The sequence below is a fragment of the Trachinotus anak genome, unplaced genomic scaffold, assembly GCF_046630095.1.
Source record: "Trachinotus anak isolate AG129_WGS33_773 ecotype Australia unplaced genomic scaffold, CSIRO_AGI_Tana_v1 ptg000014l, whole genome shotgun sequence".
Classification (NCBI taxonomy): domain Eukaryota; kingdom Metazoa; phylum Chordata; class Actinopteri; order Carangiformes; family Carangidae; genus Trachinotus; species Trachinotus anak.
This window is the reverse complement of record NW_027273865.1, coordinates 5,403,313-5,419,599: the sequence shown is the minus strand read 5'-3', so window position 1 is coordinate 5,419,599 and position 16,287 is coordinate 5,403,313. Positions and strand designations below refer to the sequence as shown.

Below are 16,287 nucleotides of genomic sequence, written 5' to 3'. Positions count from 1 at the left end.
TAAAGAAAAAACTAAATAAGAGTCTGCAGATTTGGTTCCAGAAGTGAGAGCACACAATGAAGTCAGAGAGAAAAAATATATATACACAAGATATATATTAGTAATATGTATCAATGTCATTCCTTCATTTATAGTGTGTGTTTGACATAATGTGTATTTATAATTTCTTTTTACAAAGTGTTAAAAGAAAAGGCGTCAAAATGTGTTTTTTGTGAGCACATATTCATGATGTTGAGCTCTGGCAACACTTAATACTGTATGGTGTATGAAAAAGAACTTCATTTTCAGTGTTTCCTCAGATCAAAGTGTAGGCCTACATATTAATCAGATTCATCTTCTTCACATTTTTATTACACTGTGTGCTCACTGATTTAGAACTGTGGTTAAACAGTGGTCTAAATATCTTTAATGCACTGTAAAATCCTTGTGAAATTCTCTTGAAGAGTTTCTATTCTAGAGCAGGGTAACTGTGTTCGCAGGAATAAAGAAACTATTCAAATCCAAACCATCATAGTGTTTTTGGATCTGAATTCTACCTGCTCCATGCGGAACCACTTTAAACATAAGTTTTAACTTCATATTCAAGAGAAAAGTCCCAGAGTTTCTCGGTATTCCTCAAATTTATTTTGCAACAGAATAGGGGAGAAAAAATCAAACCTATCTTTATGCAACAAAGAATGAAATCATTGTTTTTCAGTGTTCGCGATTTGGTTTCTCGTGACATTGGTATGTCATTATCTCATGACCCTGTGACCTGGAAAACATATTTAACATCACATGATTCTGCAATACTACCACTGTCTTTCTGTCAAATGTGAGCATGAGAATAATTGACTTATAAAGACAGATGAATGTCAACAATGTCTGGGATATTTGAGGAATATGGGTGTACTTATATGACAACACATTACATGTCCCAGTTACTACAGGGGAAAGGTGCATTCATCTGATCTACATTCTCTCAAATGGTGGGAAGTATGGTGGGAAGTACCATTAACCGGCGTGTTTGAATCAGGCACCTTCACAGTTAAAGTATTTAGATGGAAGAAAACAACATTACACTGGATTCTCTTTAACATCAGATCACATAAATTTAAGAGAGGGATTCATTTTGAAGTTTATGTTTAGGTTGTTTAAGTTATTTCATAAGATAGCTTTAAAATTCATCGACAGTGGAGCCTACCACTTTAATTCACATGGTTAAACTCCGCCCACCTCACAACCATTATATATTCAAATTGGAACACATGCTTGTTGTGTATCTACATTTCCAGCCACATCTGCACAAACCTCATAGATGGTCGTGATTCTGTCCAACTTCTGACTGACATTCGGAAGTTAACACTCACATTCATCTACTGAATGGTTGAAATGTTGCATGCTGAACTGAACTCACTTATTTTTTCTACTGAAGCAGGGTGGAAAAAGGTATTTCAGAAACATTGGCATTGTACAATAAATAATAATTGCATGTCAATTTTTTTCAGTTTTCAGCTGACTTTAGTCATTAGCTGCACAAATTACAAATATGTGTATCATTGATGTTGTTTTGCTTTTTCTGCTGGTTGGTGTTTTTACACTGGTTTACAACCTGATAAGAACCAAAGGCCAGAGAAACACTGGTTGTGTCGCGTGTGCGTGGCGGCTGCAGAGCGTCTTGGTCTTTCTTTCCAATGTAAATGGATTAGAGCGGACATGCGTCTCACGAGTCGCAGATGCATCGAGTGATTGAGAGAGTCAACGTGATTGATGCATCTTGCAGCAAAAATAGACAGAAAAAACACCTGTTGTCATTTTGAGCAACCAGCATAATTACACATAACAACACCTAGTCTCTATGGCTAGGCTGTATCTGAACATGTCATAGATGTGAAAAAATATAAATATATATATTTTTTAACCATTTTAGCAGCAGCATGTGGAGACAGGGGTGTTTTAGATGCATTTTATTTCAAAATTAATCATAAATTAATTGTGAAGAAAAATCCAACAGTCAAATATTCTGCAAACTCTATGTACACAGATAGAGTTGGCAGCAGCAGCAGCAATCAGCTGATCAGCAACGGCAGCCGTGACACACACGATACCCATCCAGTGTGTCTAAGGCGCAATAGTTCATTTTAAGTTTTTTGTCTGCTGCTGAACGTGGTTTATTGTGTGAGCAGGTGGCAGTGATTGTCGCTTAGCAAGAGATTATTCGTCCTTTGAGCAGTGCTACATCTTCAGGGCAGATTGGAGGCTGCGGTGAGTCACTATCAGAAAGTGACAGCGACAAGCGTTAACATTGTCTTTGCTTTCCACCGCTGGAGATGGCTGTTGGTGAGTAAAGGAACAAAGTCTGATGCTGAACCCCCAAAGTTTCTTCTAGACTGGTGAGAAAACAGCTGTTAATGCTAAACACTTGCTAGAGCTCCTTTAACCCTAGAACACTAACGTTGGGTGATTTTCACCCACACGATTCTTGTCATTTTCATTGTGTTGCTGCTGTCCGAGTTGCATGGGTCCTTGGGTAGCTTCAGGCTGCTCATTGATGTCATTAATGGTATGTTTGTTTCCGTCCTCCCATCTATGGTTTTTTCAAGAGGCATGCGTTCAGGTGATTTTCACCCGATCTTAGTGATGGTGTTACTAATTTTAACGTTAGTGTTCTAGGGTTAAAGGATTGTTTCTGGGTTATCAAAACTTTGGTCTTAGTTATGCACTTTTGGACCATGTCAAACCTCTTGTTAGTAATATCCCTTTGATCTGCGGTTTTTGGTGATTATAATGGTCTTATTACTGATAGAAACAATGGATGACATGCAGTTTTTTTTCTCTCTTCTCTTTCTCTGTAGCCCTGCTCCTGGTAATCCCAACTTTCCAGTAACAAGCCAGCTTCTGTGCTGTTTGGGCAAATGCTTCCGTTTGGTTTAGTGTTTCTTTGTCACACTTCATTTAGTTAATCCTTGCAGAACAAACAAAGTGTTGCCGGTTAAATAAGAGATAATTTGTTTAACCTGATTTAGTTTAACACCAGACTGTGTTTATTTCCCTGATTCATCAACATCCTGATCCATTCTTTGACTCTGACACAATGGTGACGCATAAACAAAGGGGCCAAATGTCAATAAAAAAAACCAATATATTTGGTTTTGTTGATATGTAATGTAAACCAACAGCTTTAGTAACTCCTGAAGAATTCATAAGGTTCAAAGATAAGTCGTTATTTTTAAAAGTGTTGTATAAGTGTCTCTCCTCAGTCAGGGGGTCAGACCATTAATAGTCATGACCCAGTAGCTCAGTTATCCTTGGTTTACTTAAAATGTGTCCAACACCCTCACTAACCCCTGCAGATGTTTCCCGACAGTCCACTGAGCTGGTGGTCTGTTCTCGCATGTGAATCCTGTTCTGATCGGTCATCCTAAAGAGGAAATAAGAAAATGAGCCCTGAAGCGTAAAGCCAGCCTACTTCCTGTTAACAGATAGTCCCCATGGTGGTGACAGAGTGAGTCCAGCTGCGTCAGTACGGGGTCTGTGAATTTTGGAGGAGCAGGGCTCAGATTAGAGACTGGGACAGAAACAAACACTGAGGATGGGTCTGGGGTCTATGGACTGAGACTGGAAATGAGACAGAGGCCTGATAGAGGGACTGAAACTGTAAGCACCAGCATTAATAGGTTCCACTAGGGATGATGATATTGGGACTGTGGGTGGGAGTGATTAGACTGAGAGTTGAGGACTGAGATTTAGATCAAACCTGGGATAAGACTGGGATCAGGGCTTGGCCTGCAGAATGGGAATCAAATTAGTGCTGGGATTAAGACTGTGATCCTGGATAGGATTGTGATTGGGATTGATATTTGAGTGTAAATGCAAAGGGAATTCAAGACTGAAATGGGAACTGAGTTTTTAGACTGGAACTGGAATTGAAATTGAACTTGGGACTGGTTACAGGGGGTTGAGGCCTGTGAATGTGCAACAAAGGCAAAATGTCAGGGAGGGAAGAAAGGAAGAGGCTTGTATTAAATTCAAAGAAATGTACAGAAGATTAAATAGAATCTATTAATGAACAGTAAATGCAAACTGATTAATGCTGCTGAAAGTAATAGAACCTGTATTTAGAGTGTAATCGGCGTGGTTAAGCTTTCAGAGTTGTTGTCATCACCATTTATTGTGTAGCATTGCATAATTTTCACCTTTAGTAAACACAAAAACTCAGTGTACAAATCCCCTAAAACCTAAAAAGGATTCTTTGCCACAAAATTTAAAAATTGTATTTCCTTATGTGTAATTCAAGTGAAAGTGAAACTCTCTGTTCCTTCACAATTATGTGTTGCATTTTTATTTGTATTTATATTCACATTTCAAATCTAAAACTTTGATGTAAACTGATTGTCATTATGATCTGAACAACTTCAGTAGCTATATTTTTGGGAACAATGTCTCAACTTCTGTGTAGGCCAGTATTTTCACTTATTATGAATCAACTCCCCTTTGCCTCCTCTGGTTTGACAGCAAAATGCCTGCTTGGAGAAAGGCTCATACAAAAAGAGTCCCTGATACAAGCTAACAAGCTTTATTTAAGTTTTTGCTGTAGGCTGCGTTAGCATTAGCAGCTGTTTATTCTCCAGTCTAGAAGAAACGTTGTGAAACTTGATATACTCACCAAGAGCTGTCTCCAGCAGTGGAAAGCAACACCAATGTTAACTCTTGCTTTTCGTCTATATTTCTATGATTTCCTTTCTTCCACTGAAATAAGCATGCTGACCAGCTAGCCCCGGTCTCTGTAGCGTCCAGACTGTCCTGAAGAAGTAGCGCTGCTCAGAGGGCGTATCATATCCTCTTGTATTGTAAATGCGATGATGGCTGAAGACCTTGGCAAAGAAAAAAGGCAAAGAAGGGAGCTACAGTGTGTATACCATTATTTTTCTTTTTCACATTGTTTCATTAGACCAACACCTGTTCATGTTTTGTGGGATTTGCACATCTACTACATTTTTGAAGCTCCTGGCAAGTGACCACATTCAGCAGCAGAGAAAACTTTCATACAGCCTCTTTAATCCAAGGTGGTAAAAACAGAGACAACCAGAGGGTGGGGTTCAGCGTCTTGCTAACGGACACTACAATGTGGTTGTAGCAGCTACAAGAAAAGAACGGACCTTTGACCCGTTGCATTATAAATGTCCCTGAATTTACAAACCCTTTAATATGTAAGAAGTAAATGTTGGCTGCAGTGTTTCAAGTTTAGCTTCTGGCTGACATGATCGATGGCTAATACAGTTCTGTAATGAACCTGCCTGCTCAGCTCTTAAAAAAAAAGGCTGCTATTGATTTTTTTTTTCCAACCATTGTTTTTTTCAGGGAAGATTTACTGAGCATTGAGCTCTTTTAAAGCAATGCCCTGAAATCACATTCATTCAGGCTAGAAGGATATACAGCAACCTGCTAATAATGCTGTTAATAATAATAATAGTAATAATAAAAAGTCAAATGTAACAAATAACTAGCAGGCATGTCTTATAAGAATGGTTTTGCTTCATGATACAGATAAGAAAAGCAGTAAAGGATGGGTCGGTTATGTTAGATGGACGCTGATGACTGTCTCTGAGTTGAGGGCTCTCCCAGAACCTGCATGAGCTGTGCAGTCATTTTCCCAAGGCAGAAACACACAGGAAATATCAAGTATTGTATGTTTGAAGTGAGCTATGACTTATACCCTTCCTATCTGCATCAAGGTCAGTGGTGGTTTTATAACTTCCAGGATTAAACCAGAAAATCATGAATGTGTTAATCAGCAGTTATTATTACAGGAATAGTGCAACATCTGGGAAATCCTGGTCTTTGTTCATGTGTATTACCTTGGAGGCTGTGGTTACTGTAGCTTAGCTGGAAACAAAAGGGGGAACTGCAATCCAGGTCTTGTCATGCTCCAAGCATCCAGTTCAGAGGCTATTCAGAAATTTGGCTGATGGTCTATGGGTCCCTCTTGAGAAAGAGTCATTCATGAATACCAGATTGAAGTAGGTTTTCCAAGGGTGAGCTTCAGATAAAGTTCAGAAGCAGTACTCTCTGTTGTTGAGGTTTGACCCTGTGATATATCCAGGCAGGACTGGAGGGGACCCCCCACCACCCCACCTCCACCCCCAGATGTTTTACCTCTGCAGAACTGTGATTTTGTTGATGAGCAGAGGGTTCGGCAGGAATGTCCTCAGACTAGAACAGTGTAAATCAGTAGGCACGGAGGAGAATGTCCAAAGTAAACAGCATCAGCTCAAGAAAACAAACAGCCTCAATCATCTACAAACCAGACGGGCAAAAATTTCATCCCATACGCTGTTTACAAACAAAATTTCCCTTTTCTCCTCCTATTTCTGCTCAGCCCGGCTCCTGCTTTTTGCTGATTGGTGATTGTGCTTTGGTTTATTTTCTATTCAGAATTATCTAATCACTAAACCAATAACCAGGCTTATTTTCAGCAAGTGATATAATTATATTGTTTGGCCAGTGATGTTTTACACTCTCATGTTTCTGGATATGTAGGCTCATTCAGTCCAACAGCAGATTTGTCTAGTACAACTTTCAGAAGTGAAATGATTACATTTGGCAATTGCTTTTCTTTCCTGAAATTAATTTACTGTGATTTGTGAAGTGATATTGTTCCACACTATCATATAGTGCAGATACAAATTTGACCTGTTGATGTAAAATTAATTAAATATATGTAAAACACCAGCATTTATGCAAAAACACTATGTGAAGCCGTATCAATAATAAATCAGAAAAGTTCCACTTTTCAACGTATTAAACCTTTAGAAGTGTATTATAACTGGCTGCTAAGCTTTTGGAAACATTTTTAATGTTCGAGTGTTGAGGTTGATTCTTGACCATGTAGTTTTATGATGTAATAAATGTAATTTAAGGAGGTTACCAGACGATACATCCTTCAACTCATGAATTGAGAACGTACTCTTGATTGTTTTGTGGCCTGTGAGTTGAGGCAGGAGCCTCTCGGCTCCATATAGAACAAATATGTGTTGTGTGTTTCTTTCTGTGAAGAACCAATGGAAGGAGCTTTCTCACGGTACCCAGACTGGACCGATGCTGAACAAACAAACTGGTGTGGTCAAAGAATATCATCTACGTGACCATCGTGTTTACCTTCCTTCCCAAGATGGTTGACAGGCTGTGTCGCTGCACTGAACGAAATGCACTTATGTAAGGGTGTTACACGAGTCAGACTGATGATTGTAATCTGATTACTCTGCCAGATTACACATTCGATTGGGGAAAATGTTCCCATTGGCTCAGAAAAGTTTAATGGTGGAGAAAAGCAGGATTGAAGATTGTATATGAAAGTGCAACATGAACACTGTAAAGAGGGGATGAACCAGGCTGTAGATTCTGATACTGACTCAGATTACAGTTGGAGGACACTGTCTGTTTCATCAAACTATTATTCAAAACTGTTGAAAAAATAACCCCCCACAAATAAACCAATATTACATTCCTGGAGTAGTGTAATCCCAAATACTGTGCTTATAAACAGTCACATTTTGAAACACAATGGCATTACCTCAGAAAAAGTGATGATACTCAGACTTTTGTGTTTTCCCATAAACTTTGAACAGTTTCATCCTGTGTGTTTGTTGCCTCTCTTCCCCTGTATGATCACTTTAATTCTCACATATTACTATAACTTCCTGTGTCAGAACAGGAAAGGTGAGTGGGACAAGGTTTAGTGTAAACTTGAGGTGAATCTCTCTTTGAGGAACATACATTTTCTAAAGAATAAACCACTGGGATCTTTAGTTTTGATGGGATTTAAGCTGTTGCATATTGAGCTCTGCAGCACTGGGCTCAGGTCTGACATTTGGATGTTTGGATTTGATGAACTGAATCTTGGACAAGAGCACCATCCAGTGTATGAAGGGAGAATTACCACTTGATGTTGACAGAAACCTCAACTTAAAGAGTAATGTTCAGTGTCATTTGGAGCTCAGAGTCAAGCAGACAGTGGACAGTCTGAGCAGTCGTACAAGTACTTTAGAGAGTGATGGCAACGTTAATATCAGTAACTGGATTGCAGTGGTACTAACACCTTAAAATGACTGTGAATTTCTACATTTCTGCAATAATAAAATAAACGTGCATGAGGTCTCAACTGAGAGGTACAAGACTGAGCACCTGTTTTCATTCCTCGATGACGTCTATGAAAGACTTGTGTCAGGTCAGGAAAAGAGGCAGGTGAGGTTTCTATATCTGTTGCTATTCTAAATACTAGGTATAATGAATATAGGAATTACTTTAGTTTCATTCTGTGCATATTGTGTGTACTCAAAAATGCAAAAATGGCACAAAATGTGCATACTGCAGAATTTCTGATTCATCTAATTCATTTTTTGTGATATACACTGTAGGGTAGCACAATCCAAGCGATAAAGTAATGCTGTCCTTATGTTGCAGTGAAATCTTGTTAATGCCACATAAATAAATAAAGATTCTTCAAAGACAGCATTTCGATCCTGTTGTTAGGGTTTATTTTAGGTTAGTTTGTTTTGAGTAATGTACTTTACATTACTCAAAGTGTAGATACTCCTGACAATATGTTACTCCAAAAGTCTATAGAAATGTATATGAGTCATCTGAACAACCATAGCACAAACTACCAGCTGTCTGTTTGACGGTTAATCTGGAGATAAACAAACATTACCTCAACATGCTTTCTCAAGTTGGACGGCAAATTTTTTGTAGGCAGTGATGAAGTTTGGTTGTGTTAACACAGCAAACATTTAAAACAAAAGGAAATCTTTCTTTATTTCTCTAATTTCAAGCATGCACTTAAGATAAGACACAGTCTGCTGTTCCTCTTTGCTTTAAGGATGTCATTCCTCCAACCCAGATTTTCTCTGATGGTGCAGAGTTGAAAATGCTTCAGCCCTTAAGGCGGCGAGTTAAGACTATAGTTTTAAACATTTCATCAGCCGTGCTGGAGAATTAACATGACTGAAAACTGATGACACTGAACTTCCCTTTCATTTCAGTGATAATAGTTCGTTTCTGGCATTATCACTTCTACATTTCGGGGACTGATGGAAGAAGGTAAAAAAAACCCAAATCTTTTAATAACTTAGGAAATCAGAGAAAGGCTACCATAAGAGAAATTTTCTAATGCAGCAAAAGTGTATTCTGTGTTGAGAAGACGTCATCTGACTGGGTTGTAACTTATCATTATCATTTGAACACTAAGTGCAACTTGTGCTGGTAGCAAGTAAACAGTAGTTAGTGGATGTCATCTACAGCAGCAGCAGACAGCACTTGCAGGAGCAGTGGCTGGATTTACTGGTAGCAGTTACTGCGTTAAATGATCCTGCAGGCTCGTCAGTCACTGTCACTGGCTGTTCTCATCTCCACACTGAGAGCTTGTGTCTTTTTCAGACACCTCCGATTTTTGAAGTGGTTTTTAGCAAATCCATCTGCTGTATAAAGATATTTCTGTTTTTGTTCACAGCCAAAACCCTTATGGTTTTCTAAGATGCTGCACAGCTGTGGTTGCTGTGAGATTTATAATGTAACTCTAAAGCTTCTTTCAAAGTGCGATCCTGAAAGCAGCTGTGATATCACCCCCTGCAACAGGCCTAATGTCGATGTAGATGAGATCCAAGGAATGACTGTGAAACACAAAGTGGAGAACCTCCTCTCTCTAACATGCATGTGCAGACACACACACACACACACACACACACAGCAGCAGCATTGTAAAGACAGCTTGCAGAGAACAGTGTGGATTTATGGGAAAGCTCATAAAGCTCCACCAGAGGTGGTGGAATGATGGGTTTTCACCGAGCCGACCCCCCTACCATCTGTCCAAAATTACCATAACACATGCAGTCTCTACAGTAATGGGCCTTTCCACTGTTCATTACATTGTGTATTGTCCAGAGTCACTGTGACACTGTGGATGGAAACAAATTCATGTAAATGGAATTTTTCAAATGTGAATTTTGAGTGAATTCCACTCACCTCCATTTTTATTTTTATATCAGTCAGTGAAATCTCAAAATGGTTTATGGTTATAGTGGAGGTGACTGAGAAATGTTTTAAAACGAATAAATCAATTAATTACATTGATTGCAATTTGGATGAACTGGCCCTTTATGATTAAACTAGGACGTCTTTCAAGACAAAATCATCTGTAGTGTTGAGATATTGAATGATGAAGATGATGAAGATCTGATGAAAAGAGCTGACTCTGCTTTGGGACAGTAGTTTCTGATTAGGAGAGTCTGTATAAATGGTATACACTTATAATCCACTTTCCTCTGTTGCAGTCAGGTCGTGTTGATTTCAGTCGTAAATCTTCAGTGTGGTGGCACGAGTGAGCTCAGGAACCAGGGACACATCACATCTGTCTCCTTTCAATCTCACAGAGTGGTCGCACCTCCTCCTCTGCATCGATTCCACTATTGATTTTTGGGACAGAACTGAATGAGTGAGGGGTGGGAGGACAATTATGCAAAGTGGAAGTGGGAGGGGGCAGACCACGCTTCAGGGAATAGTCCTTCACTTACACTGTTAGTAGCGGCTGGTCGTCAGAACACTACACACGGACAAGATCTACTTTTTGGAGAGAAACTGAACAGAGAGCGTTGTGTAAGTTTCTCACACACAGACGTGCAGTAGTTAAAGCGGCAGTGAGTCATGTAAGAAACACTGTTTTTGCAAAGAGCCTTGAAATGTGTGCAGTATTTGACAGGTCATTTAAAAGCTGAAACTTCATTATCCAAGTCAACAGTAACAATCAATACAGGATGAGAGTACTTTTTAAACAGCATACCCAACTAAAAATGGATTAATGCTCACACTTTTTTCATATCTGTCCTTAAACAATACTCACATGCCCATGGGAACACTGAAGGGGTTTTGGTTGCTGTAACTGTTCCTGCTCTCCATACTGACCCCGACCCTGTGGTTTTATGATAAAGAAAACTGACTGTTTTAATTACACTGTACATATAAAAGCCCAACTAGGGACAAGAGTTGAAAATTAACAATATCTATAAATTACATTTTCCCTATTATATAAATTAATAAAATAAAATAAATTAAGAATTCCCTTTTTAATACGATTACAATCCAAGAGATATGAACTATCCTTTGCAAGCTATATCAAACTTGAATTCTGTATAAAAATGTATAATTATGCTGCAATTATTGTGGACATCTATACTGTCAATGATAATAAGGTAAATATACCAGTCACAGTGTATGACTGCCACATGTATGAATGATAAGGGGCAACAAAAAAAGTTCTGCTGTTTTTCTGAATCGATTCAGAAAAGAAAATCTGAAATGATATGAATTAATTAATACAGAAAAACTGCATATATATATATATATATATATATATATATATATATATATATATATTCATTTTTTACTCAGAATACTGAGATAATAACCTAATTAAATTAGAAAAACAGAGCAGGATTTTTTTTTCTCATGTGAATGCATTACGTTTTGGTAGAAATCCAACAGGGGACGATAAGTGGAAAACAATAACCCTGATAAATGATAACAGACGCCTGCTGCTCTTCCGCAGGCTACCAGCAGGAAGCAGCAGAGGCCCAACATCTGTGAGCAACAAAGCTGATTCTTCATCCTGAATATCCATTTAGCTGCAGTCAGGCTTGACCCAGTGCAAGAGAAACACACACAGTGCTGTACATACAGGGCTGAACTCAGGGTCACACCTGCAGAGGACGACCTTGTTTCGCTGGACTTTAAACTGAATTATTGGAGGATAGATGCATTGCACTGATGACGGCATTACAGGATGAAATGTTCACATACATGTTTATCTCACTGCTCATTTCTTTTACACCAGGTCAAATTCAAGAGCCTCTTTTACTATCTCAGAGGTTTGAGATTTGACGTTCCAGCTGGCTTGCGCCTCAGCTCTTCTTCCTTCTTGCTTTTGAGTCATTACCAAACATCTTTAGTCACATAACTGGGAATTCCAGGCTTTGGTTCCAAAATGAAAAACCCATCACTGGAAAGTTTCCTCTTCCTAACTGATGTGGAACTGAATAACATTTGCTGTTGGCTAAACTGAGGCTTTTGAATCTGAATTATTACATAGTGGGAAAAACTGAGTTACTACTGTAACCTTGCTTCTTCTTCTTCCTGTTCTTCTTGCATGTGCTGTTCAGGATAACTTGTGGCAACTGTGGAAGCTGCTTTCAGCGTTTGGGGGTCACTGTCCAAAGCTTAACAGGAGTTTGCAGAACCAAATCTCTTAAAACCATCTCACTAACATCTGCTCATAAGCCCAGCCTAATAAAAACTCAAGAATGCTGCTAGTCTGTGTGTTTTACTGCTTATGGGGCTACTTCACTTTTTCCATATGCTGCTGCTGCAGTGTGGACACTCTGGCTGTGTGGGACCCTCGCAGCTCTGCTTCCAATAGATTTTGTCTCTGCTCCAAATGTATAAAAGCATATATCCATCTGAAAGTGTGCTACACTCTCCAGACTGCGCAGACTAGCTCATGCAATTAGGTGCCGCCATCCAGGCCTTTTGCCCCTCTGAGCAGCGCCTGCTATTTGTGGTGCAGAATCTGTTTCAGACTGCAGCTTGGGATCCATCTGCCTCGGATTTGCCACGTATTTCCAGAGCAGGAGACTGGCTCACCGGTGCGTTTCTCATGGCGATGTGAAATAGTGTGAGATAGCTGCTCTGTGCGACTGTGCGTGCGTGCGTGCGTGTGTGCTCGTGTGTGTGCACAGGCAGCACAATGTCACCTTGACTACAATCTACAAGAGGCACTGAGGGCGCACTGCATCTGCACGGCACTGGACAGAGGAGAGAGGGAGTAGAAGGTATTTGCGTGTCTCTCGGAGTGTGAGTGAGAATATGCCAAATGTGTGAGTGTATGCGTGTGCGTGTGTGTGTGTGTGTGTGAGAGAGAGAGAGGGAAACTGAGGCGGGTATAGCTCTCTCAGACAGCTCACAGTTCTGGAGGATCCCTCTTCAGATCCGGGCAGAGCGACGCAGAGATGTCAGGCGCAGCACACACAGGTGGGTCACACGGCAGCTGAGGGGACAGGTGAGGCAGGCCGGGCTCTCAGATTTCGTGTTTCCTCCGATACAGGGCAGTTTTCAGTGTTGTCATTACATTACGGTCATGCAAAACTCAAATTCGGGGTGGGGGGTTGGTGCAGATTGAGGCTGGACGGGCCTGCAGTCTGGCCTGAGGGTCATCTCGGTTGGTCAGGTGGTTTGGAAACAAAAATCTGTCAAATCTGAACCTTTGGGGATCACAATGAGGCGCACAGCCACAAATATAATCAAAAATAATCAACGAAATTTTATAAACATCCAAGTGTATGGTAGCCTATGTGCCTTTTCCGCTTAACCAAAAAAATAAAAAACAAAACGCCATCCTCCTTAAACTTTCACCAGCTCAATTCACTTGCAGATTTCTAATCTTAAACTGTAAGCCAGAAAACTGTAGGTGAGCTCCCCTGCTCCTGCACATTTCCAGGTGTGTTGGAGGCTGTCTTGGCCTCCTGTCAGGCAGCGCTACAGACCTCCAAACAGCCGCAGCGGGACCTTCAGGCTCCCGTTCAGCCATAATTGCATTTGCCGCGGCTGTAACAGAGTGAAACCCGCCGCCGCATCCTTTTCTCTCCGTCATGTGACTCCGCCGGGCGAATATATCTGTGTCCTTTTCGTTTTGCTGGAGAAATGCATCCTCGGCCAATCGCGTCTCGACGGAGGCGTCTCTCTCTCCCTCTCGTTTTTCTCGCTTTCTCTCTCATGATGCCTTCTCGTGTCGTCAGAACTAAGAAACTCGATAGCTGGTTCGCCTGTGAGTGTTGTGTTTGGCTTTAGTTTACCGTATGCAATAGCACATTTATCTGTTGTTATTTGTTTTATCCTGCTTTTACTTTACTTCGTGAGCTTTTATGTTGCATAAAAAAACATGTAGTAGTGGGTCTTGTGCAATAGGATGGTAAAAGACCACTATTACTAATATGATAGGCCTATAAAGTAGACCAATACAATAACAACTGTTTTTTTCTGCACCGTCCCTGGGTCAAAAAAAGCTGCTAAATAGAAACCACATCCCTCAATCACAATGCTTGGCTTTATTTCCTGACAAAATGCATCAAAACGCACAGACAAGTGGCACTTTTACATATAAATTAGTAAAATCCGAGTTTACGGGAAGCCCATGAAGGCAACGCGAGGCCCTGTGACGTCAGCCGCTCCCCTGCGCTCCCTCCAGCAGCCAGTCAGAGAAGGGATGCTCTGAACGCAAGACTGCAGCATCTTCACCGAGAGAACGAGCAGGAAAAAACGTCTCTTTCTCTGTGTGTTCCTCCAGCTCCGCGTCTCCGGACCCTCCTCACCCACCCCGTCACCCCTGGGTGTCTTCATGATCGGACCCAGGACAGGATAAGAAGAAAGAAATTATAGCCTGCCAGTAACGCTTCGGATTTTTTTTTGTATTGTTATTATTATTGCTTCACCGACCTTTCCTTTCTTTCTTCTTTCCTCGGTTGATTTCGCCTCTTTGTCTTTCGGTTGTGATTTTGTTTTGTTTTATTTATTGTTCCGTTTCGCTGCTGTTGCAGAGGAGCGCCACCATCCTTCACTGCCTGACATGAGTACGCTCTTTTATCCGGTTGCAGCGGAATGACACACATATCCTAGCCCGCATATCCGAAGGTTAATGGAAGATTGACGCTCCATTTGCACGTTTTTTTAGTAGCCTAGAAGATACTCCATCTGCAGAGGTTTCGGATTTTTTCCCCCCACTCTGAACCGATCATCCGCCGCTTTCTGTCCCTGCGCAGCATCTCTCTGTACGCACGGCGCACCACGGAGAAACGCGCAGCTAACCTCCCCCGTCCGTAAGAATCAGGCGTATTTTCCAATTCCTAAATCGCTTTCGCCTTCTCCAAGGACTCATCTGCACGGCTACGCTGCGTAAAAAAACGGAAAAGGGGGGATTTAAACGCAAACGCAGCCCAAGCATCCAAGAGCAAGCTCGAAAATGATGGCCGGCGGAGCAGTACAGCAAAACGGGATTTTCTCAAATCCTCACCATCACAATCAACAACCACACATGGAGTCCGATCCCCCGGACTCGCGTAAAAGACCCCTGGAGACTCCCACGGAGGCCAGCAGCACCAAACGCACAAACACGGGAGGTAAGAGCAGCGATGGGGATGCGGGGAGCTGTTCGGGTCTCGGTGAATGTTGCCTCGTCCTGAGCCAGGCAGAGAGAAAGGAGAGCAGGTTGATCTGATTCTTGACGTACGCAGCGGCATGCTCCAGCCCCACACTCATAGATCTGTACTTAGGTAGCGCAGTGATTATAAATACAGGCAGCGCGATATTTTTATCCGCTTTCTAATGTGTAACAGTCATTTTCCATCAGCATAAAAATAATCACAGGCCGCCGCTTTTGATGGGAAGGAAACAATGAGAGGGACAGAGGGGGGATTTGGAGGGAAGCCGCCGGTTCCCCCCTTCGCGCACATCCTGGCTGTTTTAGCCTCTTCAGATCAGCAGAATTGGGTGTTTTTATTGCGTCTTAAGATTTACGCGCAGCCACAGCGGCCATGCTGGAGCCAAAAGAAGGATGTAAACAAGTGAAAGCCAGATCGGGCTGGTGCGTGATCGCAGACTCTCATCCCGTCGACGGATGACCTTGTGATAATCTCACACATCAGCCACCATCGCCGCTTTGTGTACAATTACACAAGCGGATAAACAAGCGGACTCGTAATAACAGCAGGCCTGTGGCGAGCCATAGAGAACAAGGGGAGGGGGGGGGGGGGGGGGGGGGGGGGGATCCAGAGCAGCTCAGAATGCGACAGTGTCTCTGTGTTATTGCAGTATGTCAGAGCCTGTATATATATTTTTACCATGCTTTGCTGTCCTGACTTTAATAACCTGCAGCTAGAAGACAGAGATTTTTTTTCCTCTAAATTGTCCAATCATGTTTCTTCATTATTCTCTGGTTGGATGAAATATGGATATGTCTCCATGGCGATCACCATATTTGGTTTTTGTTTACATGCTGTCATGCGCCAAGCATTCCCATCACCCGGCATTACAACCATCAATAGCCTATCCTGGCCATGCACCCCATCATGGACATTTGGACATACAATACACCTTTCAATGTGTTACTTACACAGCACCCCGTACACTCAGGGAAGATATGGTGAAGATTCAGGTGATGTAGCTGAAGATTTTTGATTGTACAAAGTTTTCATTATTTAAAATCTTTTA

At 41.3% G+C, this 16,287-nt stretch overlaps 1 protein-coding gene and 1 long non-coding RNA gene across 3 annotated transcripts in view; one reads left to right on the top strand and one right to left on the bottom strand.

Moving 5' to 3' along the window:
- Positions 1-5,406: 5,406 nt before the first annotated feature.
- Positions 5,407-14,293, bottom strand: LOC139631549 (uncharacterized). Of its 2 annotated transcripts, XR_011693406.1 has the most exons (4): positions 12,990-14,293; positions 10,874-10,942; positions 10,548-10,611; positions 5,407-10,439 (listed from the first exon to the last, which is right to left on the bottom strand). It is a non-coding gene; the product is annotated as an uncharacterized lncRNA (long non-coding RNA). The 2 variants fall into 2 exon arrangements; XR_011693405.1 differs by having other exon boundaries at positions 5,407-10,611.
- nova2 (NOVA alternative splicing regulator 2) overlaps positions 14,275-16,287 on the top strand; it is an 84,630-nt gene continuing 82,617 nt past the window's right edge. The window contains exon 1 of the mRNA XM_071495788.1: positions 14,275-15,197. Coding sequence (XP_071351889.1) covers positions 15,041-15,197 — 157 coding nt within the window. The 5' untranslated portion in view covers positions 14,275-15,040. The remainder of the gene's footprint in view (positions 15,198-16,287) is intronic.